The 25,163-nt window shown below is 32.5% G+C and overlaps 1 protein-coding gene across 1 annotated transcript in view; it reads left to right on the forward strand.

The window, feature by feature from the left end:
- Nucleotides 1–25,163, forward strand: part of LOC118188513 (lutropin-choriogonadotropic hormone receptor-like) — a 458,217-nt gene that overhangs the window by 330,914 nt on the left and 102,140 nt on the right. Inside the window, exons 4-6 of the mRNA XM_085827357.1 lie at nt 4,127–4,204; nt 14,762–14,836; nt 17,524–17,589. Of these exons, the coding sequence (XP_085683483.1) occupies nt 4,127–4,204; nt 14,762–14,836; nt 17,524–17,589 (219 nt within the window). The remainder of the gene's footprint in view (nt 1–4,126; nt 4,205–14,761; nt 14,837–17,523; nt 17,590–25,163) is intronic.

The following is a 25,163-nucleotide window of genomic DNA, read 5'->3' on the forward strand; positions in this document are numbered from 1 at the left end:
TATATTTAGAAAGTAAATGAGAAAAATCATTCAGACGCGACGGTGATAATTTGCTAGCATATCTAAGAAATAGCTGTGAAGAATAACGCATGCAGTAGAACTAAAAAAAATTCCAACAAAAAACAAACGTAATTTTAGGCATGTTTGTTTGCTTGCAATTCTTTTTGTTTGCACTTTTTCATAATTAATCTTTTTAATGAGAGAGATTCTTTCATACCAAACTTGTATCTCACAATGGCAAAGATGCACTTGGTTATGTGTAAATAAAAATAATTTTTATTTCCTACGAGATTAAATTCATTAATTTTAAGAATCATGATTCTCCAATTACTATAAAATAATGAATAAAGAATAAACAAATTACTTTAATGGTTCGGATGTGAGACGGCACATATAAAAGAAACTGACATTTTTAATATAAGTTTGAAAAACATTAAAATTTGCACATCAGATAAACATCAAATAATATATAGAAAGTACGAGTATTTTTGAGGAAAGTAATTATATGGCCCTTATGATGTAAAATTAAGCAAATAGAATATTAGCTTAAACTTTAAGGATAAGTTCTTTTGTAAGACGATAGAGTTACCTGAATGTTTCTTACATTGACACATAAAGATGCTCCTGGGAAATTAGTATAGTGATGTTTACAAGTTGCTTTTACGTCATTTTAGAGATAATTTATAGTTTAATAGCATACCTTAAATTTCATATTTAAATGCAATTAATACCACCAGAAATTAATATCAATCTAATACCACCAGAAAGACATTCAAATTATGATTAATTGCGACCATATCTTCAGGTAAAACTCAATAATTGCATTTCCCTTAGTTTAAAAATTTACACACAAATGAAAACACATTTTAAATATGATTTTTTAAATATATGCTTTCACAAATGAAATGAATACAGTTTTCAAAGAAAAAAAGATATCGCATTTGTTTTTTGTTTTATTTATATTTTTATTTTAAAAATGCTTTTCTATTTTACAAAATGTTTAAAAGAACTGATGCCATTACAACGGAAGAAACGAAATAACTAAATGTCGAATTCTTTTAATAAAATTTTACATTATCTTTCATTAAATTATTATAATGATTACCTTTCAGTAATTTTTCATTATTATTCGTTATTTTACATGAAAAGTCATAAATTAACAAGCAATCTAAAATCGATCTGATTGGAAGTTTCTTAAACAGATAGAGAATTCTGCTGTCTGTTTCATATGTCTTATCTAAAAATGAAGATTTTTAAACTCTTAGCATACGCAATGATACAGTTCTAAGCATTACATTTTACACTAGAAAGATATTTTTAAAAATTTCTTTTAGTAATACTTTGTAATATTTGAAGTAGTTTTGCATTTCCCGCCTACATATGGGATGTTTGGTTTCGTGAAAGCTTTCTAAGCCATAAGTAACATCCAGAGGTAACGTTAGATGTTACTGAATTTTTTCTAACATCATTCAGTTCTTTAGAGAAACTTCACATTTCAAAAGGAGACATATTTTTGCTACTGTGAAGTTCTCTTGACTGGTAGAAGGATAATTGTTAATATTTTTAGCACAATGCATATTATTAAAGTCGAGTTCTGGCAAAGAAAAAAACTTGAGGGGACAACATTTATCAACTTATAAAACTCTAAAATAATTATCAAGTCGCAATAATAAATTTAAAATTAGAAATATACATTGGAATTCCTCTTTTTTGGTAAGATACGTGGCTCATTCTTTTCTCTTATTTCTTTCTGTATCTCTGACATTAAATTTTCGAAAAATTTCATTATTTTGGAAAATATTAACACAGTTATAGACGCGAAGGAAATATTTTAATACACTCTTTTATTTCAAATAGGGATATATAGAAATAAAATAAAAGCATAACAAAGAAAAGAAATGTAAAACTTTACACCAGACAACAAAGAACATAAAAATAAGATTAGTCAGTGTAGATCATAATACGTCATGCGCCAAATAGAAAATTTCTATTTAAGGCTTGCATAAAACAATGCCTATCTTTAAATTCAGTTCTAAGAGTCTTCAGATTGAATTATGTAAATTTTGGAAGATAGCTAAGGCAATCCGACACTCCCCCGCAGAGATCTTAAAAATCCTAAAACTCTCAGACGGAGTGTATATCGGAAAGAAGAGAAGACAGATAATATTTTGTTCCGTGAGGTGGAAACTGGTCATTTCTAAAAGTGAAAACTTTTCGACAAACAGTTTGATGTACAGAAAGATGATTCCATGGTTTCAGATAGGATTACTTGAGTACCTTTTACTTATTTATTTTGAAATGTAATCAATCTATTTGTTCCCATGAAGCTTATACGGAAAGGTTTAATAAACAAAACCCAAAGCAAGTAAAAAAAAATATTAACTGTAAAGCAATATTATATAATAACAAGCGAATAAAAGACAAGATGAATGTGTGTCACAGCTCGCTTCTTGGTATTTGAAATGTAATTGTTTGCTGTTGCGTCGAATACATTAACGATTTTCAGTTTCTCCTTTTCTATGTCCTGTTCTGTTTATCTCTGGCCAACTTGTATTATCCCGAGACCAACAGAGAACAAAAATTTATATCCATTCTAGAGGTTTGACAAAGACAAATATGCTAAAAATTGAAGAAATCGGCTATTGGTTTAGATTTGAAATACTTAGTAATATTTTGAGTTAAGTCAGTTGGTGTATCAACTTTAGTGTCTTTTTTGCCCAGTGGGACCGAAAGTTAATATCACATTTTTGTTGTATTTTCTTGCAAAAGTTATAATTTTTTTTCATTTTTATTACCTTTTTGTTGCGTTCTAATAGCAATTTATTTTTTATCGGATTTTAAATCTATTTGGTGTTTTAGTTTTTTCTGTATTTTACACTTTTTAATGAAGATGTTTTGAATTTTTCAAATTCGTTTATTCTTGCCTTGCCGCGAAGTGAAAACTGGATTGATTGAATGAGGAATATATCTATAATGAAATTCGATAAAATAAGTTTAAATGAAGTGTATCAAAAAATGTGTATAATTTAATAGGCCTGCACGAAATAGTGTGAAATATGGTGTCTACATCAGATTTTCTACAATTTAATCTCAACAGTCTTCGTTAGTCAGGTATTCTGATCCTTGATTTCCTCTCTGAAAAAATTATAAGAATAGAAATGTCAGATAATGAATGTCACCTATTTTCCAGGTACATTTTCCAGTAAATCTTCATTATTCGGATAGGTATGCATTCATTGTCTACTTATGCATTAATTGAAATATTTGAAAGGTGAACTTTTAGTCATTTTCTTTCGCTTTGCTTTTTAGCTGGCTCGAAAACATTCGTCATAAATTACCCTATCTTTGAGTATCCCGTACACTTGGTTTCTAGCTGAAAGCCAGCCCCTGCTAACAAGTAATATCGTCCAAAGTGACTACTTTTTACATTATGGAGAATTATGCAGTTTTACACATACGGTTTGTATGTGATGCACTTTAAGCGTGGCTGATGTTTTGCAACAATAAAATATATTTTCAAGCTGAGTTAAAACCTTTTTGTAATTAGATAATATTTTGTTTTTTTTTTTTATTATATTAATCCCTGTACTGAATAAATACAGAAGCATCTATTGCAGTTATGGAATAACAAACTGAAATCTTCTGATCTCGTGACAGAAAGAGGAGTATTAGGTATCATTGATTCATATACATCTTTTAACCGGTACATAGTTCCGTCCTGCGTATTTCGCTGCGTTTTCAACCACGATGTATTTACAAAGATATTTTCGGTAGACACCTCCTAATTGGCTTTCAAAAGGTTAAGCGATATGATTCAATTCCTTATATCTAAAATGAAATCCTTAACAATAAAGGACAATCTTAAATCTTTGTATTTTTTTTATTGTTAGCAAAATAAGCATAACTATAGATTCATACTGTCATTATTGGAAATTAGCGTATGAAATGAAATCAGTAATTTCAAAAAATAAATTTAAAAAACATTTTCATTTAGTGAACTTATCACTGTATTAAATTCATATTATTTTTATTTGAATCTTTCTTATGTCTGTATTGTACTTCTATGTTTTGGAATTTCAACTTCATCATTCAGTTTCTTAATAAATTTATTTTTCTCTCCTCATAGCTCTATAAAGCAAGCACCAAAACTGAAAACTATACAAGATGCTGTTTTCAACTGCCATCTTCCAAATCTGAAAATAATGTAAGTTTTTGCATTATACTCGAAAAATTATAACAGCATATTCTCAATGAGTTAGATAACTTAACTCATTGAGCATAACTTAACTCATTGAGAATATGCTAAATAAAACTTTTGATCTATCATTGAGAATAAAACATTTTAACTGATTTTAAAAAGAATTTGATGCACTCTCATTTTATGTAAAATTTTACAAATAAAAATTTCAAAAATTTCAATTCATGCAGAAATTTTCGATAGAGACGATAAACCGATGGAAGAATTTTATTAAAAATAACATCAATAATAATAATAATTTCTGTTTATACAAATAAATACATCAAATTGAATATACAGTGTAAAATATGAAAAACATTTTTCTTTATAACTGCTTTTGTTAAAACATATATTTCTCATTTTATATTGCATGTATATAAGTATTTACATAATGTTTCGAAAGCTTTAAAATGTAAAATATAGCAGCAGTAAATCTCCGAAATATTATTTCGGAGCGAGCTCTTTTTTTTTTTTTTTTTTTTTTTTTTTTTTTTTTTTTCTTGTTTGTTCTTCTGAATACAAAACTCAATTAATTTCTTCTGAAACCTCTTTCATTTCATTGTTTTAGTCTAAAACTTATCTAGATATAGTTGTCATCTCGCAACCATATCTAGATATGTCCTTAAATTATTCAAATAATTCAGCGCACATTTTTAATTTTACATAGAATAAAACTTCTCTTACAAAATAATTAGAAATATTAAGTTAAAGGAAATCACATTTTGCTTTATGAAATCTTCAATTAAATCTAAAATTAAGAGGTCTTTTACGTTCTCGTTAATCAGACTTTGCTCATTAGCAGCATTTTATCAGGTGACAAGAGCCAATAATTTTTTGTGATAAAATATATCCTAGAGATTTCCAGCTGCGTCAGTCCTTAGGAAGATTTAATATAGATTGCATTTATCTTGTCTTATATTTAAACTTGAAAGCAAGCATTTCGGTCGGAAAAAAGGAACATGCTTTGTGGGCCATTTATTAAAGATATTGAAAGTAAAATACATGAAAATAGTTCTCATGCAGAGAGATTAATAATAAATTCATTTTCAGACGAAAGGAGTTTTGAAATTACTGTTATCTTTTCGTATTTTGGGTATTACCATTACTTTTCTTTTGTTAATCATTAAATACTTAATGTTTTGGTTATGGATTATATGGTTATGGTTTATATGGTTTGGTTAATATGGTTTTCTAATAACTTATTTCGGTACTATATTACTGCTCATTTTCTCGTGATTTCGGAGGAAAAATACATACGTATGTGTGTGTGCGTGTGTGTATGTATATATGTATTGAAATTTGTGTGTATATTTTGATAAAAATGTTAAAAGTTATATAGCATTATTTATAGTTTAGGCTTTCATGAATCGTGCAAAGGGAAGTTCTGTTATAGCGCGAGGTTGTGCAGAAAATGTATTCTCTCAAAGTAAGCCAATGAAGTTAAATTAAAAAATTAAATCTTCTATTTTTGGTAGTTTAATACTATAATATGTAAAACGAGCAATAAGATGGAATCCGTAAGATGTTACTATGCAAATTTCATTCTGTCTGTCTGCATAAAGATTTAAAGTGAACGATTAAAGTAAAGATTTAAGTAACTTCATTTCTTTAGGAACAAAATGAACAGAATTGTACGCCTATGTGTACAGTAGATATACATTTAATAATAGCTTATAGAAGATTCTTGTTTTTTTGCATCAACATCTATAAATATATTTTTTGAAAAGTAAATTTTAAAATGTTAAAACAGGTTTCAACTGCACATTTTGCATTTGCTTGTTGTAAAATTAATTAGTATGTTGTTTTCTTTGCGATAATGTTGCAACATAAACAAACTTGAATCTATATTAATGACTTTTATCTTACTGCAACGTTTTGCGCGCTTTACATTGTTATATTTTATCTTTTGTGTTTTGCTTCGCTCTCTTTTTGTGTATATATATGCAAAGTGTCTTTTTAAAAAGGTTCTTAAATACAAAATGTTCATATATGTAAAGTGTTCTTAAAGTGTTTCAGTTAAATAAGAGAAGAAATAGTACCTATTAATATGAACAATATTTACGGAAAAACCTAAAAGCGTATTCCATTCAGACTGCCAGGAAAGCGGAAAGCGGAAAGTTAAATGTCAAGCTTAACATTTCAAATGTAGAGTCCAGATGGGCGAACTTCTATCTGAAATTGGAGTAGCAGAAAACTACACAAGAGAAGGGTTAAAATACCCTCTATTAAATCTTTTAAAAATTTACAATGCGTCAACTCGACGCTAACAAACTTCGCCTCTGCTTGGGCGGTAACTGAAAATCACGTAATTAAACTAAAATTTGAAAATATTAACAAACGATAGACCTAGACTACAGAGCTAGGCTATGTCCCGTAGCTTAAATCCCCTTCGAAGCTAGTGCCAGGATATAAATGCAATTAAGCCACTTGAACCAGCAATAAGCAAACGTACCCTACGGCAGAGACGGCGCTTAAAGCCTTACTCTCTCTCCTACCGAAACTCGGCTTTTAACTATTTCCTTCAAAGTAGAAAATTTGCATTCGTTCAGACGCGCTACAAAATTTACCTACGAGTATTCTGGAACTGACGATTAGGTGAATGAAGGTTTATAGGAAAGTTTCAAATAAAACTTTAAATTATTAGTTAAAATTAATATAAATCCCTACACAGTAAAAGAAAAAGTAAATCATAAATGAAAGAGAAATCATAAGTTGCATAATCTTCTTCAGAAAAAGGGTATCTTTATTCAGTTCACATTGGTGAATGAAAGAATGAAGCATTCTCCCTGGATTCCTGGCGCCAAGTTTATTCCTGCAAAAAGATTCTCTCGATAGCTGCTTCTGTGATGATTTCAAATTCTTTGAGAAGTGCAATGGACTTAGTTTCAGTTAACATGGAAGCCAAGCTACAGATTCACCGCCACCAGTCCTTCGTCTGGGATATGTGACGTTCAGGAATTCTCTAAAGGTGGTGATAAAGTACGCTATAGCTGCATCATGAAAACTCACATGTCCTTGTGAGTGGTAACCGAAACAGCCTGCAAGATGTACGGACATCAAATCCAATCACACACATAAACAAAGTTCATTAAATTCACAACTGTAGAGGGCTGTCTAATCTTTAATATTACTGTTAACAGAAATTACACACACAAATGAGAAATCTATACATATTTTACCTCGACGGACATTCTTATCATCCGCACCTTAGAACATGCTCAGCATAATTTCATTAGAATAGCATCAAAACACAAAAAAATGGCCGCTAGCTTTCTACTTTTTTTTTATTAGATATTGCAAAATTTCTCAAGTTAAATAAAACTCTAAGATCTTTGGCATCATTTCTTTTCGTGTTAACATGTGACATTCAGGAATTGTGAGACGGTGGTGGTAAAGCATGCTGGTGTTGCATCATGAAAAATTCACTTATACTTGTGAGTGGTAAGCAGAACAGTCTGCAAGAAATCGGAAAGTACTTATTTAAGGAAGACATGGTACGCTGTGCCAGTCAGATGTTATGGCAATGGATAAGTATCAACGATTAACAAGCACCTTACGTTAATTTTTAACTAAAACAAAATATCTCAAAATATGTTATTCAGCACATATTACGCTAATATTGGATTAAAATATTGTTTTTCGGACTCTGTACATTTTAAAGCACTTTAACAAGCGGTACTCTTATCAGGTTCAATGTTTCTTCTAACCTTCTTCGGAAACATACAATGACCTGACTAGAACAGAGAGCTTACTAAAGCTATGTTCACTAATTGTAGTAATTAGACAGGATACAGACGAAGGGTATACAAAACCCTTTATTTTTTTCTTTATATACAATGACTTCCGTACTTCGGAATACAATGACCCTCCACTCGGGGTCTAACTTAAAAGATATCAAAATAAAACTAAACTCTAATTTAACTTTAGAATAAGATTGGCCTTATAATAACAGAAAGCGTATGTAGCACAGAGACTGTGAACACTACAATACGTTTAATTTATCAAGAGGATTAAAACCTCTGGCCTGGAAGGCAAAGCAGCAACTGCGTAACTTCTAAGGTAAGCGGCCTGCTTCGAACTCACGGCTTCCTCTCTCTGCTTGGCAAAAAGGCCACACTTAAATACTTGGCGTTCGCCAGACAACTTTGCATAAACTCCTTCACGCTTATAATTCTGGCCGGAAGTAGAAAATAAGAAGTGATAGTAAAGATTTAAAATAAAATAAACGTTAGTAAAACTTAAGATCCTTACATACTTCCCGCCAGAGTTAATTAGTTTGAAACTGAGGTCTAAAACGACCTTGTTGAAAACTTTTAGCTCTAGAAACTAACGCGAGGCCAAACTTTTACAATCATAACTTAACTAGAAACTAGAAAATTTTAAAAGAAAGAAATTTGTTACAATAGCAGCTCCCGGAATATACAACAATCTTTTTTCTTTTTCATCTGTACTGCATCAAAACAGGAGCTTTATTCAATTCTGGTTCCTTCCAGAGATCTGGAAGGAAAACTAGTTTAATGAAATGTTACAGAATGACATTGCAAGTAACATATAGAATATACTTTTCTTAACATTCTTATTTCATTCATGACTATTTTAATTATCTCTCCCCGTGCTCTCTGACATGTGTTGTAAAAACACCAAACACGAATGTGTTTCTGTCTATGTGTTCAACACTTCCTCCTACAATCAAAACACTAACGTGTTAAAATTCAACATACGAGACCTCTTAACACACCCTAATTTCAACTCTAGACCCTGAGGTACTATTCTGAAAGTGGCTAACTCTAAAGTGTAGCGTCAGAGAGCCTAACTACATCATTCAACCTTTAACACATATTCAGCATGATTTAATCTTTACAGTCACACGAATAACAAATTTTTTAACATTACTTTCACTTTTACCATATCACGGTATTTCTAAACATTCAAAATAACAGTTCACATGTATACAAGAACATATCAAGATGCCGTTAATTTTACACATTTGAAAACATTAGTAGTACATTGTTAACTTCTATTCTTTTCAAAGCAAGTGCCAATTCTTTCTACATTGAAATAATACTACATTTCAAAAAGTCTTTCAGACTAAAACTTCTTTCTTGTTAGAATGTTTTAAATAAAATTTATACAATAACTTTTTACAATATTTAAGTCTTTATACAACGCTATTATACATCAACTTTAGTTTTACGCGCGAGTAATTGAAAAACATAATAAGAAAATCGGTCACAACTCATTTCTCGCCCTTTTGGCGATAAAGGTAGACCTCGCATGAGGTAAAACTTCTTGAAATCTGCCACTTGCAGTAAGAATGAAAGATTAACTTAAGTTTGTAAAGTAACATAAAATTTTACTTATCTTTGTAATATTCAGACATCCTTTTCTGGGCCCAGTCTTTAAAGGTGCTGCAGACCGTAGCTTGGTTGATCCTCCTTCTTGTACGGGCTCGCCCTTCAGTGCTTTCCTCTGGAAGCTTCCGTTTTTCACCACTACGGCCACCCTTGAACATCTTCCTTCTGTCCTCTGCTTGTGGTCTTGGCCGTTTGAAGGCAGCTGGTCTTGGTGGAACCGGGAAACTTCTGTCGTGATCCTGCTTGGACCTCGTTGTTGGCCGTTCAAATTTTTCTTGTACTTTTTCCTCCGCCGCTGATGGCCCTTCCGCAGTTCGGCGACTTTTGCTGCGGAGAGTTCTGTCGGATGAGTCAATCTTCCGTTTCACAGCCGGGTTATAGTTGCCGTCCTTTCTCCCGGTCTTTTCCACATACGTCGTCCTTCTCCCTTCTTCATTCTGGGGGTGTTCGTGAACTCTGTTTTTTGGACGGTGGAACGGCTTCTTTTTCTTTGTACCTTCAATTTTTCCGCGGGGCAATTTTCTTTTCACTTGCTTCTGTCTCTCATTGGCTTGCCCTTGTACTTGTCGTTTTCCCACCTCTGGAACTTGTACCTGCGGTGTCTGCCGTACCGGATCCTGCAAAAGATCTGAAAAGATTTGCATTTTATTACGGTCATAGAATGGTTTTATCTGGTCAATGTTTGCGGAACAGGTTTCACCATTTCTTGCCTTTAACACTACAACAGCGTGAGTTATTTTTTCTATAACATATGGTCCTTCAAAGCGTGGAAAAAATTTGGCAGTTTTATCTTCTGGTGCTGAAGAAAGTGAATGCTTAATTTTTAGTACTTCATCCCCTACTTTATAAGTTACTCCCCGTCGTTTCAAGTCATAATACAATTTTTGTTTTCTTTGTGCTACTTCCGTATTCTTTTTTGCTTCTTTTATTAGTTTTTCTATATCACCCATTTTAAATTCTGGGGCTCTTTGTTGCACATAAAATACTTTATCTAACGGTGTTATAACCTTTCTGCCTAGAAATAACTCAGCAGGAGTTTTGCCCGTTGTATCATGTTTTGCGGTCCTAAGGGCGAAAGCAAATTCATTGACATAGTTATCCCAGCTTTTATGAAAATTTTTAACATAACTACGGATAATTTTCACTATATTTCTGTTGACCCGTTCCGCTATATTTGATTGCGGCCGATACGGGACCATTTTTAAATGACGTATGCCCAGTTTTTGGCACATGTCTTCAAATATATTACTTACAAATTGAGGACCATTATCCGATATAACTTTTAGGGGCGCCCCGTATTTTAAAATATATTTATTTAAAATAGAATCGGTAACTAATTTCGCGGAGGCTCGTTTTAAGGGAACAATTTCGGTCCATTTACTAAAATGATCAACTATAACAAGGAGATAGCGACTTTTGTTTAACTGACTTTTTGGGAAAGGGCCCAATAAATCGATGCCGATTATTTCATTTGAAATTCGGATTTAATACTATTTAGAAACCCGGCCGGGCGGAAATTAATATAATTAACGGCTTGACATGTTGGGCAGGACTGGACATACGCCCTTGTTAACTTTTGCAGTTCAGGAAAGTAGACTGCCTCGCGTACGCGTTGAGTAGTTTTTCGAATACCAGCATGAGAAGCTAAAGGGCTGTCATGGAGCTCTTGCAGGATATTTAATGTAAGACTAGCTGGGATAACAGGTCGAAATTCGTTGTTGGAATTCGTAGTTTTTGTATAAAATAATAGACCATCTATTAGTTCGTAATGGGCCGCCCTATTTCTTATCGCCACAATATCTTGGTGGCTAAAATTTTCAGGATCCTTCAAATACTCATAAATACTTCCAAACTCAGGATCCTTACCCAGTTCGGTTATTACAGTTTCTCGGGAATTTATTGTACACGCTGTCAGCATTGCAACTTTTACGGTATTACCCTGTTCGTCTAATTTAATTCGTGACAGGGCATCTGCTACGATATTTTCCTTTCCGGGGGTATGCTTGATTACCAGATTATATTCTTGCAGCTTGAGTGCCCATCTTATTAACCTTGGGGATAAATTTTTTCCAGAGTACAATCTAGTTACCGCCGCATGATCAGAATATACTGTTATCGGCGCCTTTCCAAAATAGACTCGGAACTTTTGCACTGCTAACAGAACTGCAAGTGCCTCTCTCTCGGTCGCGGAATAGTTTCTTTGTGTTTGATTTAAAGTTCGGCTAAAAAATGCTACTGGCTGCTGATTTTGCGAAAGTACCGCTCCTACCGCATAATCCGAAGCATCCGCTGAAATTTCTAAATTTTCATCCTTTTCAGGAAATTTCAACACAGGGGCTTGCGTTAATGCTTGTTTTAATTTTTCGAAAGCACTATTGGCTTCGGCCGTCCACGAGAATCTTGCCTTTTTCCTTTTTAATTTTAACAATGGCTCAGCGATAGCCGCAAAATCTTTTATAAAGGACCTATAATATGAACAAAGTCCTAGAAAAGAAGAGAGCTTCTTTGCCGTGTTTGGAGTCGGATACTTTTGTACAGCGATTATTTTTGATTCATCTGTCTGGATCCCTTTTTGCGATATTTTGTAACCTAAATATTTTAATTCAGGGGCTGCAAATTTGCATTTTTCGACATTAACTTTTAGACCGGCCTCATTTAATAAAGAAAACACCTGTCTTAAATCCTGTACATGTTGGTCTAGATTATCACTAGTAATAATGATATCGTCTAAATAGATAAATGTGGACTTTCCGAGAACAGGTCTTAACACAATGTCCATGCATCGCTGAAATGTTGCTGGGGCGCCTGAAAGGCCAAACGGCATTCGCAAAAATGCATAAGTGCCAGACTTGGTTATAAAAGCAGTCTTAGGCACGTCCTCAGGCCTGATCCCTATTTGAAAATAACCATTCGTTAAGTCTAAAGTTGTCATAAATTTGGTTGATTTTATGTTCCTTAAAATTTCTTCTATAATCGGTAACGGATATACCGGATATTTCGTTATGGAATTTAATTTACGGTAATCAATAGCGAATCTCCACCTTTTTGGATGCTCCAAAGGATAATCATTATTTTTCTTACATAAAACCACCGGGCTAGCATAACTACTTGAGATGGGCGTTATGATCTTTTTACGTAGCATATCGGTAATATGCCATTCTATAATTTTTTCCTTATTCTTATCATACCGGTAGGGTTTTTGACGAACTGGCAATGCATCTCCAGTGTCAATACTATGGTTAGTAACCTGGGTAAATCCTGGAATATCACTAAATAAGGAAGCAAATTCACTTACCACTTGTCGGATTCTATCTTGCTCGTCATTAGGCAGGTGGTCGAGATTTAACCTTGGCGGTTCAACCTTTTCTACACGCACTGGTTTCATCGTCAGCTTAAGAGACGCTTCATTAAAATCCAGTGTAGCTTGTGCGTCTGAAAGAAAGTCTATTCCTAGTATTAAGTGTGCTTGCAAATTCTTTACTATAAAAAACATCACCTTTACTTGTTCGTCCTTGATACGGATGTACAAAGGTACTTTACCTACGCACTTACATTGTTCTCCTTGCGCCGCTAATACTGTTGTATTATCCGCATTATATATGCGGTATTTGCGAAAATACTTTCTAAAAAAGACTTCTGCCACACAGGAACACTGCGCGCCGGTATCCAGGAGTGCGGTGGCCGGGATATTATTCACCAAGACTTCAATCATCGGAAGAGTCAAATTTTTCACCATTACTGTATTTAACTTGTAGGAAGAGGGGTTTTCGTGGCCTTCGGATTTCCGCACCCTCTTGTGAGCAGAAATCCGTTTTAGTTTAAATTATTTTTCCTTTCCGTGCTTTCCTTCTTTTTCCCCTGGCCTTGAGACTTTTTTCCTGGGTTGCTATTGAACTGTCGACGTTCGCCGGCTGTTTTTGAATGCTCGGGTTTCCTTGCCCACTGATTCGCTTTTTCTCCGTAGCCGTATGCTTGAGTTTGCTGTAGTCTTGGCGTACCAAATTGGTTTCGCTGTTGATATTGGCGTCTTCTTTCGACGTCCGCCGTTTAGTAGGGCAGTCTTGAAATTTTCGTAGGTATAGGTGGGACTTCCTGCTTGACCCAAGAGACTTCTGCCGATACATTTGAACCAGTTAAGCGCTTGGCCCCTCAAAGCGCTGGTAGCTAAGGTAACTTTTTGAAACTCGTGCACGGGGTAGAGCATGAAGTGGTCATCCAATTTTTCCAAAAAACTGGTTACCTGTGAGTTTTCATTAAACGTTGCTTCTGGTTTCATCGAAGCGCGCATGGTCTGGACAATATACCCAAATCCTTCCAGGGCGGCAGCTGGCATTTCTGGATTCTGAGCTGTTTCTGCAGGCAGCACAGGTTCTTCTTGAAACTCGGCCATGGTTATTCTTCGTCGGGCGCCACTATCAGGTTCAATGTTTCTTCTAACCTTCTTCGGAAACATACAATGACCTGACTAGAACAGAGAGCTTACTAAAGCTATGTTCACTAATTGTAGTAAGTAGACAGGATACAGACGAAGGGTATACAAAACCCTTTATTTTTTTCTTTATATACAATGACTTCCGTACTTCGGAATACAATGACCCTCCACTCGGGGTCTAACTTAAAAGATATCAAAATAAAACTAAACTCTAATTTAACTTTAGAATAAGATTGGCCTTATAATAACAGAAAGCGTATGTAGCACAGAGACTGTGAACACTACAATACGTTTAATTTATCAAGAGGATTAAAACCTCTGGCCTGGAAGGCAAAGCAGCAACGGCGTAACTTCTAAGGTAAGCGGCCTGCTTCGAACTCACGGCTTCCTCTCTCTGCTTGGCAAAAAGGCCACACTTAAATACTTGGCGTTCGCCAGACAACTTTGCATAAACTCCTTCACGCTTATAATTCTGGCCGGAAGTAGAAAATAAGAAGTGATAGTAAAGATTTAAAATAAAATAAACGTTAGTAAAACTTAAGATCCTTACACTCTACAAAAAAGAAAATTTTACGCCTTACTTAAGAATTTGCTTTTTGTGGTCCTTCTGTTAAGATAACATTATGAAATTTGCTTTTAATTTAATTTTACCCATAAAAGGATGAAATTCTTAAAATGCTTTAATTTGCAATACAACAAACTATATATGATTATTTCATATCATTCATTCCTTTACAGAAGAATCATTCAATCCGGATTAGAAGCTGTTCCAAGCCTTGAACATGTTGAAACCAAAAGTATCATTTATATGGTGTAAGTATTTAAGTTTCCTAAATTACGTATAAAATACGTATAGTACGAGAAAAAAATTGCTTCTAAAGGCGGATTATTTTTATTAATCCCTGTAAATTCTTTTAATACTTAATTATCTTAAATCGTCAAAACTTACCTGAATGCTGAAATAATATGAAAACATTTGTCTTTATTTGCTCTTTTCCTAAACTTGCAATTTTGTTAGATTTCATTACTTCTTTTACCTTTTTTTTTTTTTTTTTTTTTGTTAGATTTCATTACTTATTTCTTCTTTTACCATGCATTTTCAACATCGAAATTAGCGCAAGTATCAAAGTGAAACTTAAAACCGAGTCTGCACTTCAGGTGGCATACATATCTCATATCTTCATGCATCTCAAAAGGCTGAACCTTGAGTATAACAATCTACGGGAAATATTCAATCTTTTTCACTTCATAAAAATTTTGCTACATCATAATGCAATCTATAAGTTTGTATGGATTGTATAATTCGTGTGTTTGTATTATATGAATTACATTAAAATACCAGTTTTGTAATTTTGTATTTTTACATAATACATGATCGCAATTATGCAGTAAATATTGCATTTAAGTAAGGATGCACATGATAAATTTTATTTGTGTACTGAAGCACAACGAGAGCTATTTGAAGCTAAAGGAAAGTCAATTAATATGTGATAGTTATAATTAATATTAACGTTAGAAACATTTATAACTTAGTCTTTTCATTTGTTCGAATTAGAGTATTTAACATTATTCGATCATTTACTATCCATGCAGCCTGATAAAATATCAGTCATAAGTGCTAACATTCCACAAAACATTAAGCCCGCAAAGCACATATTATGAATTAATAGGTTCAGTAAATTCCCACTTCCAATAGATGCTGCCATTGGAAGCGGCATAAAATAATTAGTTAACTTTCAAGTTAAGACTTATTACATTGCTTAATAAACGTAAGAATTTGGGGGGAAAATGCATACTTGTTGCATTTTTTATTTTTCATATTTTAAATCGTATATCTAAGCGATATATTTGTTTATCGAGTTATTAGGATTTTTATTGAGTTACCAGGATGTCGAGTGATTAGGATTTTTGAAATAAGAAACACGAAAAATGAGCAATGCCCTCGCCGGGACTCGAACCTCTACCTCTTGAATACGAGCCGAGTGTGCTACGTTTACACCACGAAGACATGTAGAAAGGAGGGAGAAATTATAATCAATTTAATTGATATTTCGAAACACTACTCATTTCATTTTATAAATGTTTGCACTGTTTGTGTATTTAATAAAAAAACTCTATATATTGCATACCTCAGTAAAAATAATTTCCATTTGGGAAAACGTTTGTAGTGCTTTTAACCAAGCAGAGTTTTATATTCTATTGACGATAAAAAATTATGTTGCATACCATATAATTTGGTTTGAAATCAAAATATTTCGAACACCTAAAATGCCTAGAAATTTGATATTTGAAATTTTGGCTCACAATTCACATAGTTATTGCATGTGCTTTGAGTAAAATAATCATGTCTATGAATTTTGAATCATTGAGCTTGGAACATTCCATAATATAACGATTTCTATAAACTGGACTGTAGCTTTTATAGGTGCAACAACTTTTATAGGTGATTTTTGTGCATTTTCCCACAATGTTTCACCAGTCTCAGTATCTGAAGTTCAAAGCATTTAAGGAATGTGTTACAGTTACTCAAACTGTAAATGCTAAAATCTGTTATAAAGTTTCATGGTGGATGAAGAAGAACGCGTAGAAAAATTACCCGGATAAGTGGTACACGAAGCAAATGGATCCTCCTTCAAGGCGATATGATTGTTTTTATAGTATTATCCGAATAGCAGTTCTTTGCGTCTAATTATATGCCAATTATCTTTCATCATCCTTACATGTAAAAATTAACTCCCTGTGTTTTTCTGTTCTTTTCTTAAACGAAGATTAAGCTGGAAGAGACAAGGTTTTGAATTTGTGAATATGATCTAGAAAAAATCCACCAAGAGCCTCTACTATCAGGCTGACTCTAAACATTTTGAACAGCTTCCCACACGTGTATAACTTCTAAACAGTTACCACACATATATTATGAAAACTTTCAACCAATAGTTTTAGAGCTTATGATATGTAGAAGCGCCTTTGTTCCCCAAATCTAGTTTCAATTCAAAAATCTTCCTCCAATAGAATTTTCAGCCCTGGAATTTCGTTTTCTTATATTTTTTCCTGCTGTTCTGTTTACCAACAAGATATTTCTATGCTTTTATTACAGTGTAAAACCGCTTTTAAAAAAGGTTATGATATGTTAGTTAATTTTTGCATGAGACTAGTTTTTATACTAATTCTTCTCATATACAATATTAAAATTTGCTTCAAGTTTGTTATTAAGAGATACACGTAACATCTGCAAATATGAAACATATAAAGTTAGGATAGTGCTGAGTATGATAATGAAAGAATTCTCCTGTAACGTGATCATAGTTAGAAGCATCCAAACCACGCTACAGGTATTTTTATGCAAATTTAATTTAAAGCGAATCAAAATGAGGTAATGGTCTTTTCATAATGAAAAGGTTTTGTTTGCAATGTTTAACTAGACTTGTCATTATTTGAAGAATTAGTGCGTTATTTTTGGTTAAATTCATTAGGTTATTTATATATTGTTGTTTTCATTTCAGCGACTTAGATAGTAACAAGATTAACAACCTACCGACTGGTTCAGTAAAAATGAAAACTGAAATGCTGTAAGTAGTTTTTTCTAGCTAAATTTTTTTTATTTTTTTATTATTATTACTTTTTTTTTAATTCATAAAATATTTTACAGAATTCGTTTAATCTTTCTTTCTCATTCTATTATATATATGTACTTATTTGTTTCCTTATGTTTATGTTGCAGTAAAATATAAGATCTGAATCAGATGTGTAAATATACACTTATTTTTCTCGATGTATATTTCACTTATGACATTTCTTATTAACAGGTACTTCAAGAACCCGATTTCTCATTATGACAGTTATAACGAGCGCGTATTTTACGAAATCTTGCCTATAAATGAGCAAAATGATTTCAGGTTGGGTCTTTACTTTAAAACGTTTAAATCATTTCAGCTATACCAAGGAGTAATAAATGAGAAAGTTTTCTCAGTATCCTGCTGTTTGTTATAATTATGCGTTAGTCTGAATGTATCGCGAAATATGATGCGTCTCAAAATGGAACAGTAATACATTCCTTTCGAGTTTTGTATATATGTTAATAATTTTAGTGAAATTACACGTGAAACTGTAGTATCTTTTGTATAGTATACCACAGATAGCATGAAGACAGCGAAGCTTTCACGCAAAGATAAGATTACAGGGCAAGTCTATTTAACATTGAGCTAAATGCGCTACCTCACTAAATTGGCCAAATTTTAGTGACTAATTTTTGTCGCCAAGTTTGTGATACTTTTGACGACTAATTTTTGTCACCAAATTTGGCGAGACTTTGTAATATTTTGGTCCGGTTCCTGCGTAACTGTAATTGGCACTGTAATTGAATAACTAATTTATTCCTATATTTATCTGTATCCGGCTCTTAGTGTAAACGTTAAGAAGTTTGTTGTTATCGTTAACTATACGAAGTTGTTTTCATTACCTTATTATAAGCTACCCAGTAATTTCGAAAAATGGAAGGTACTAGAGATTTCTAAGCGACCAGCGGAAAGCTATATAAAACAGGAAAGAGCATCAGTTCTCAGCTTTTAGTTCAGTATTGAGAGATCTATGTGCGAGCTTTGCTCTTTAGATGTGCTTTGCATTGTGTTGTGCTTTGCATTGTGTTTAACTTTCTTAGTAGTTTGAAGTGGCAACTATTGTTTGTGTTCTGTCATACTGAGAAGAAATGTACTAGCACTTTCATGGATAGTTCCACAACTGTAAAGTGTTTCTTTTCGGAAAATAAATTTTATCAAGCTATTATTGGTATTGTATGTGTTCAATCTATTATAAACTCATATGCACGTAACAGTTCATTAATGCTTAATAAATAATGGCATTATTTTTATTCAATACCTGTTTACATCACAGCTTTGATATTGCCGTCTAACCAGAAAACAGCAGCAATCTATGTGTTGCATTTTAAAATGCATACACTATTACATCCATTCCTTCGTCATTTTTTTCTGTTTAAAAATTTCACATTTTATACGTGTTTTAAAATAAATTCCTGATTATTCCACTCAAGTATGATAATTTTTGTTTGCTTGGTAACTTATTCGCGGCGTGTTAATATCAGATTATTATCTCTGGGTACGTATCAAAGGTTTTATGTTTTTAAACTCATTACCTTGTAGAGACATTAGGTATTTTTTTGGAAGCAGGCAAGATGAAAATCTAGCAACGACTTCGCCGGGAACAGAACCGCGGACCTCTCAATTACGCGCTGAGTGGGCTGACCACTACACCACAAAGACTCGCTACGAAGACGGGAGAAATACCTTATAACCTTATTATTTTACTTTTCAAAGTATTAGTTTTACACATGGAATTACTGTAATTAATCATAAAATTCAGTACGCAATCAAATCTTCACATACTATATACTAGTATACTAGCCTCCTATTCACTAATCAATCGAATAACTATATACTAGCCTCCTATTCACTAATCAATCGAATAATGCTTTAAATTTTAAATTACCAGCCAATGTATCTGTATTCTGTACAATGCTCAACCCTTTTCTTCAATCTCCAATAATTGGTCACAAATAAATTTTTGATGCGTGATTTTCAATTCTCGCTGATCCCATGGAGAGAAATAACTTCTTTGACTACTCAATGATTTCTCTCAATTTTTTTATTACTTTTCATTTTCAAAACATTACTTGTAAATGTAAATATTAATCAGCTGAGTGCATCTGGAATGGTTTAAAATCAAAGTATCAGTTTATTTTTAATTTCTTATGCACATATGCCTAACTTTAAACATGATCTTTTAGTTATGTTTGTAATATTTTTTTTTTATATTTTCAACTGATGAGGTTACATTATTTTTAGTAGCTTAGAATAACAACAGCAAAACAAAAGAACCAAAACATTTAAAATAAAATATGTTTTTAAAGTTATTTTTCGGGTGTTTTTTTGTTACTAAATATGAAAGAATGTAATTATTATTTTTGGAATAATGCTGACTGCAGTTACACGTGCACACTATTATTGCCACGCCCAACCACATACATTTCTCTTCTTCGCACATCATTTTCTTCGCCATCTTTTTTCTCTTCGTCTTTTCGAATCATATTAGCCAAGATGTTACGGTTAACTATGTGATATCAGCTACTGTGATGTCATTCTAACGCTGGGAATAACAACTAAAGTAACAATAAATAAAAACTACAGTGAACTAAAGTAGGCAACTTAACCAACAGGCTTTTAGCTGACAACGAATTTAGGCGACAATGTTGTAGTAAAATTTGCTTATATTTATCTGATAAAAGGCAATTTACGGGGATGCACAACGAGAAGGCTTATAGACAATTACATTTTTATTTTTATTTTATGCTAAAGGAACTATAAATTTTAAAACTGGACAGAAAAACAACCTTATTTTAGCAAAGAGTTTCAAACAGATTTTTTTAATAATTATTCATAGGAGCGAAGCAATTTTATGTGGAAAGAAATGGGCGCAGCCGAGTGAGAACAAATTTGGGGAATATATGTTAAACCGCATCGACATGATAAGCTAAAATTCAGCAAGAAATGAAATCAAAGATGGAATCAAGAACTAAAAAGCAAACTTTATGGATAAGTGAAAAAATGACATCAAATATGAACTTAAGAGAATAGGGCAATTTCATAATTAATAGAAAACTTAAACAGCATTATGGTAGTGTTTTTGTTATTATTTTTAATCTCGAAATGTGCTTTATGATAGCAAGAGTACATTTTTAGTTGCCTATTATGTACTATTATCCACTATATATTATTCGTTTTCGCTTTTGTGATGCATGTTTTCAATTTAAATATCTATTAAAATGTGTTTCAAAATTTTCTAATTGTATGCAAAAGCTTCACAATTATGCATATGCACGTCAAGAATGAACGTAATATTTATCAAAACTGAGCATTTTGGTAAGATCAATCCAAAAATGTGTAAATGCTTATTTTTTTAAATCAAGCTTGATTCTAAGACAATACCTTAACCAAATTTGTTAAATCTATAACAATAAGAATAAAATAAATTTATTTAATTTATGCAACCTGTATTTTTTGCAATATCTTTCAGGCTTATTAGAAGATTGGTAGCCGCAAAATAGAGCTTTATTTTTTTTAACAAATTACCCTGTGTTAGCAGCAAAATGTAACGGATGTAACAGCAGATGACGTATAAGCAGAACTCCTTTTCTTTGTAAAATACTTATAAACAAAATTTCAAATTCTTCAGTGTATTCTTAGTATTTCCTATACATGCTGCGTTATATTTTTCATTTATGATACACGCCTCATATTTCATTAAATTCATCATGGGTAGAATTGGCCTCATATTTCAGTAAAACCTTCATGATTTATTACTGAAAAACCCCATTTACACAAAGTGTTAGAAGCATTATATTTCACCAGATTATAGGCATGTTTCAATCTCGCAAACATAGTCGTCATTTACTAGACGGATTTCATTTTCAGGTAGTGGAAATTTCCCATTCGATTTATGTCCTTTTCGTATATTGATGGTAATTCTTGGTCTAGAACCGAATTTGTTTACCGTAAATCTATTTACATTTGTTTCCTTCCCCATGCAAAATCAAGTCAATTTTCCGACTAAGTACGATCTCCTTTCTACTTTTACGTATAATCGTGCTCCCAAAAATTGCTTTTCAGAATACATTCTTTCAAATAAACTAACTTTTTGATACCAGTCTCCATTGAGAAAGGACATTCTGCCACAGGCAACAATGAAACCTTTCAGAAATGTTCCTCTCCCTAATCCTAACACAAAAATAAATCTCTAAATCCCTAAAATAATCCTAACTTAACAGTTCTGTCGGTCGTCATAATGTTCTTTCAGTTACAAAATTGCTCGAATTCTCCATAAAAATCAGCTTTCAGGTAATGTTTGCAACCGACAATAAATTTATTGTTTACTTCTTAAAAATTATCCCTGCTTTTAAATCTTGCGGATTTTTAGCTTAATATGATTTATCATATATCTCATGGAATTTTAGCTTAACGCGGTTCGTCATGTCATTATCGTTTGACATATATCGACTGAAAGAGCGTAGAAACTTCTCATAAAGGAACATAAATAAACAAGAAAATGGAAATAAACAAAATATTGTTAGCTAATCACAATTGAGCACATAAACATAATTTTAATTTTCGATCTCCGAAAATTATCCCTAAACGCTCTTCAGTTAGTAAATTAGATTTGTTGGAACCTTTCCACATTGGAGAACATTTTTCTTCATTAGTTAATGACATTAATCTTTTATGTTTTCAAATTTCTAATATGTTAGTTTTTTCACCTTTCATTACTATTTTTCTAAACAGATTAAATGTGCTTTCACTTTGCTCCACTTATTACTACTCATATAAAATCGTTTCACTCCTATTTCTAATTGCTCTAATTGATTTTTCATATCTGTTTACGTTGAGTAGTCGTCCCGTAAGATTTTGAACAGTCGTCCCGTAAGTCATGAGGTATAAAAAAATAGTTTAATTTTAAGTAAGATTTTAGTGCGTATTTGCTAAGATAATACTAGGGAACTCAGAAAATTCATTCGTTTGAGTTTCGCGTAAAATTCTTTCGTTGTTTTTTTAAGAATATATGTTGAAAAATGTTTTAAATTTGAAAAATCTGGTAAAACTAAGAACAAATTAGTTACTAATGGCAGTTCAGATCTGCAGTTAATGAACAAGTAGAATATATAGCATTTTTTTACTATTGGCTGTGTTTCTATTTAAAAGAACTTTTCCTTTTCAGTCAGTCTTGTAGTGTATGGGCGAGGAAGGCGTCTTGTAGTGTATGGGTGTATACATGGGCGAGGAAGGTAGTAAAATATAACTTAGCTGTCGTCATCTCTGCTGAGTTAAAAGAAAGATTTAATATGTGAATTAAACGAATTAAATACAAATGCTTGAAATAAATCTATATAATATTCCATTGTTTAAGCATAATAATTCTACTTCAGGTCCTCATTTGTTTAGATTTTACCTTGAAAAATTACCGATGAAATTCAAACCTTTATTGATTATTAATTTATTAAAACTCACCTATACTGCCATGATGCTTGTTGCTCAGCTTAACTACAAACTACATTGTTTGTTTCGCTTGTATATGAATTAAAATCGTAAAATAAAACTATAAAAATCTATGATAATTATTTCAGAAAGAAATATATTGCCAACTTTCGCTATGATTGTCTTTTGAAACACCTGCATCTAATGAATATTGTCCCCAGCCCAGTTTATAACTTGTGCATGAAGAATGGATGTCTCACATCTGAGTCGTTGCCCTGCACAATACTGTATCATTCTAAAAGAAATATTGGAAGGAGAGACACAAAATAGATTTAGGGACTATACTGTGGATTGCTTTTAATTTTGTTGTTCTCTTCTCTATTTGCTTGCTCTGACCACAGTTGTTTCCGTATAGAAATAAAAAATAAATAAAAATAATAATTATTTTATCCTTTACGACTCTAACTATTCCTGTTCTAAACGCAACTTTTCTGGGTTAGAATATAACCTTTTAGTTAATCTCATTGCTTACCGCTATGTTTAAAATTTTTTGCCCTCCTCTCATTTTTGTTCATGTGTCTCAGATACCATTCACAAAGAAATTTCTTTTCATGAATGCATCAAGGGAAAATGGTGCTTAAGGCTGAAGATAAAAATTATCTGTCTGTCACGTGACTGGAGTAAGAAATTGGGGTTTAATAAAGATACTTTTCACGCCGAAAGAAAGTTCGACATTTCTTGTTCTGCAGCGCATTATAATGCATAAAACTTCTTCTAATTATGAAAATAAAGATTCAAGAAAAATAATTTGCGAATTGTTCGGTCAGTTTACTTTTCACTGCGAAACTCTGAAAAATTTTAATGAAGAAAACTTTAAGAGTTCTGAAAAATAATTCTTTTTCCTTCTGGGTGTTCTTCAGCATGTAATTTTCTCCATCTGAATTATTTTTCATCTTATATTTCAGAGACGTCTATAAGACTAAATACAATTTTCTATTTTATTTACTTTTAACTGGATGAAATATAAGTAAGCTCATTTTATTTTATAATAACATTCCGAAAATCAAACCTCCCTTACATGCGCAGCCCACCATTTAAAAAGCACATTAAGACAGTTGTTGCATCAAACATTATAATTCTGACCTTTCTTTAATTATATCCCCACATTTTTAATTTTATTGACTTTGTATGTATCCTCTCTTTTATCTATTCACAAAGTGTGGAGGAACCTAATGAACTACTAAGCGAATAATCGCTTAAATCCAAAAACAGAAACGCACAACTCAAGAAGAGTTAATTTCTCTTTATAGCTCACAATAAAGATGTACAGACGGTCCCTTTCTCAGGACGTACAACAAGCCTCCGCTTGGGCTTAAACTCAAAAATGTAAGAAATAAGAACTTAACTAACTAAAGAGATTTAGCCGAAGCTAAATCTTGAATTCTAAACTAGTTGGTCTTTAATATTAAATTAGCTAGGGAAGCTATCAAGGGCACGTAATACGGCCGAGCATAGTAGCAGCTTAGAGAGACGTAGCCCAAAGGCAAACGCGCGCTATTCAGAAAATGTAATTCTCTGCATCGAAGCCAGTGTTACTTCGATTTAAATACCACTCCTTCTCATTTTCATTTAACGCGATTCTAAAACCTCATTCTGGTAATGAATTGTGAGCTGAAATTAGAAGTGATAGGAAAGTGAGACAAACTTAGGATTTAGGATTTAGGAACGGGGAAGACGAGCACCACGCCTTTACCATTTGGTTAATTGGTTTAGCGCCGTCTCACCACTACGTGATCCCAGTCGTTTATTGATATTAGCAAACAGATACATAATTTGAAATGAATACAAAATTTGCAGTGATACATAATTGAAATGAATACATAATTTGCAATGATACACAGTTTGGAAGGTAAAAAAAAATGCATATGAACAGTAGGAGAGTACGGAACAAACAAACAAGTCATCTGTAAAAATACTAGGCTCAAATATGCAATAGTTAAACAAAAACATATACAAAGACAGAAAGTTGCATACAAAATAAAGAAGAATTTGCGGAAAAAGCTATACTTGCTGACTGAAACTATCCATATTGTCAACAATAACTA

The sequence above is a fragment of the Stegodyphus dumicola genome, chromosome 1 (assembly GCF_044657685.1).
Source record: "Stegodyphus dumicola isolate Sdum_Otavi_A_Nest chromosome 1, ASM4465768v1".
NCBI classification, from domain to species: Eukaryota; Metazoa; Arthropoda; class Arachnida; order Araneae; family Eresidae; genus Stegodyphus; species Stegodyphus dumicola.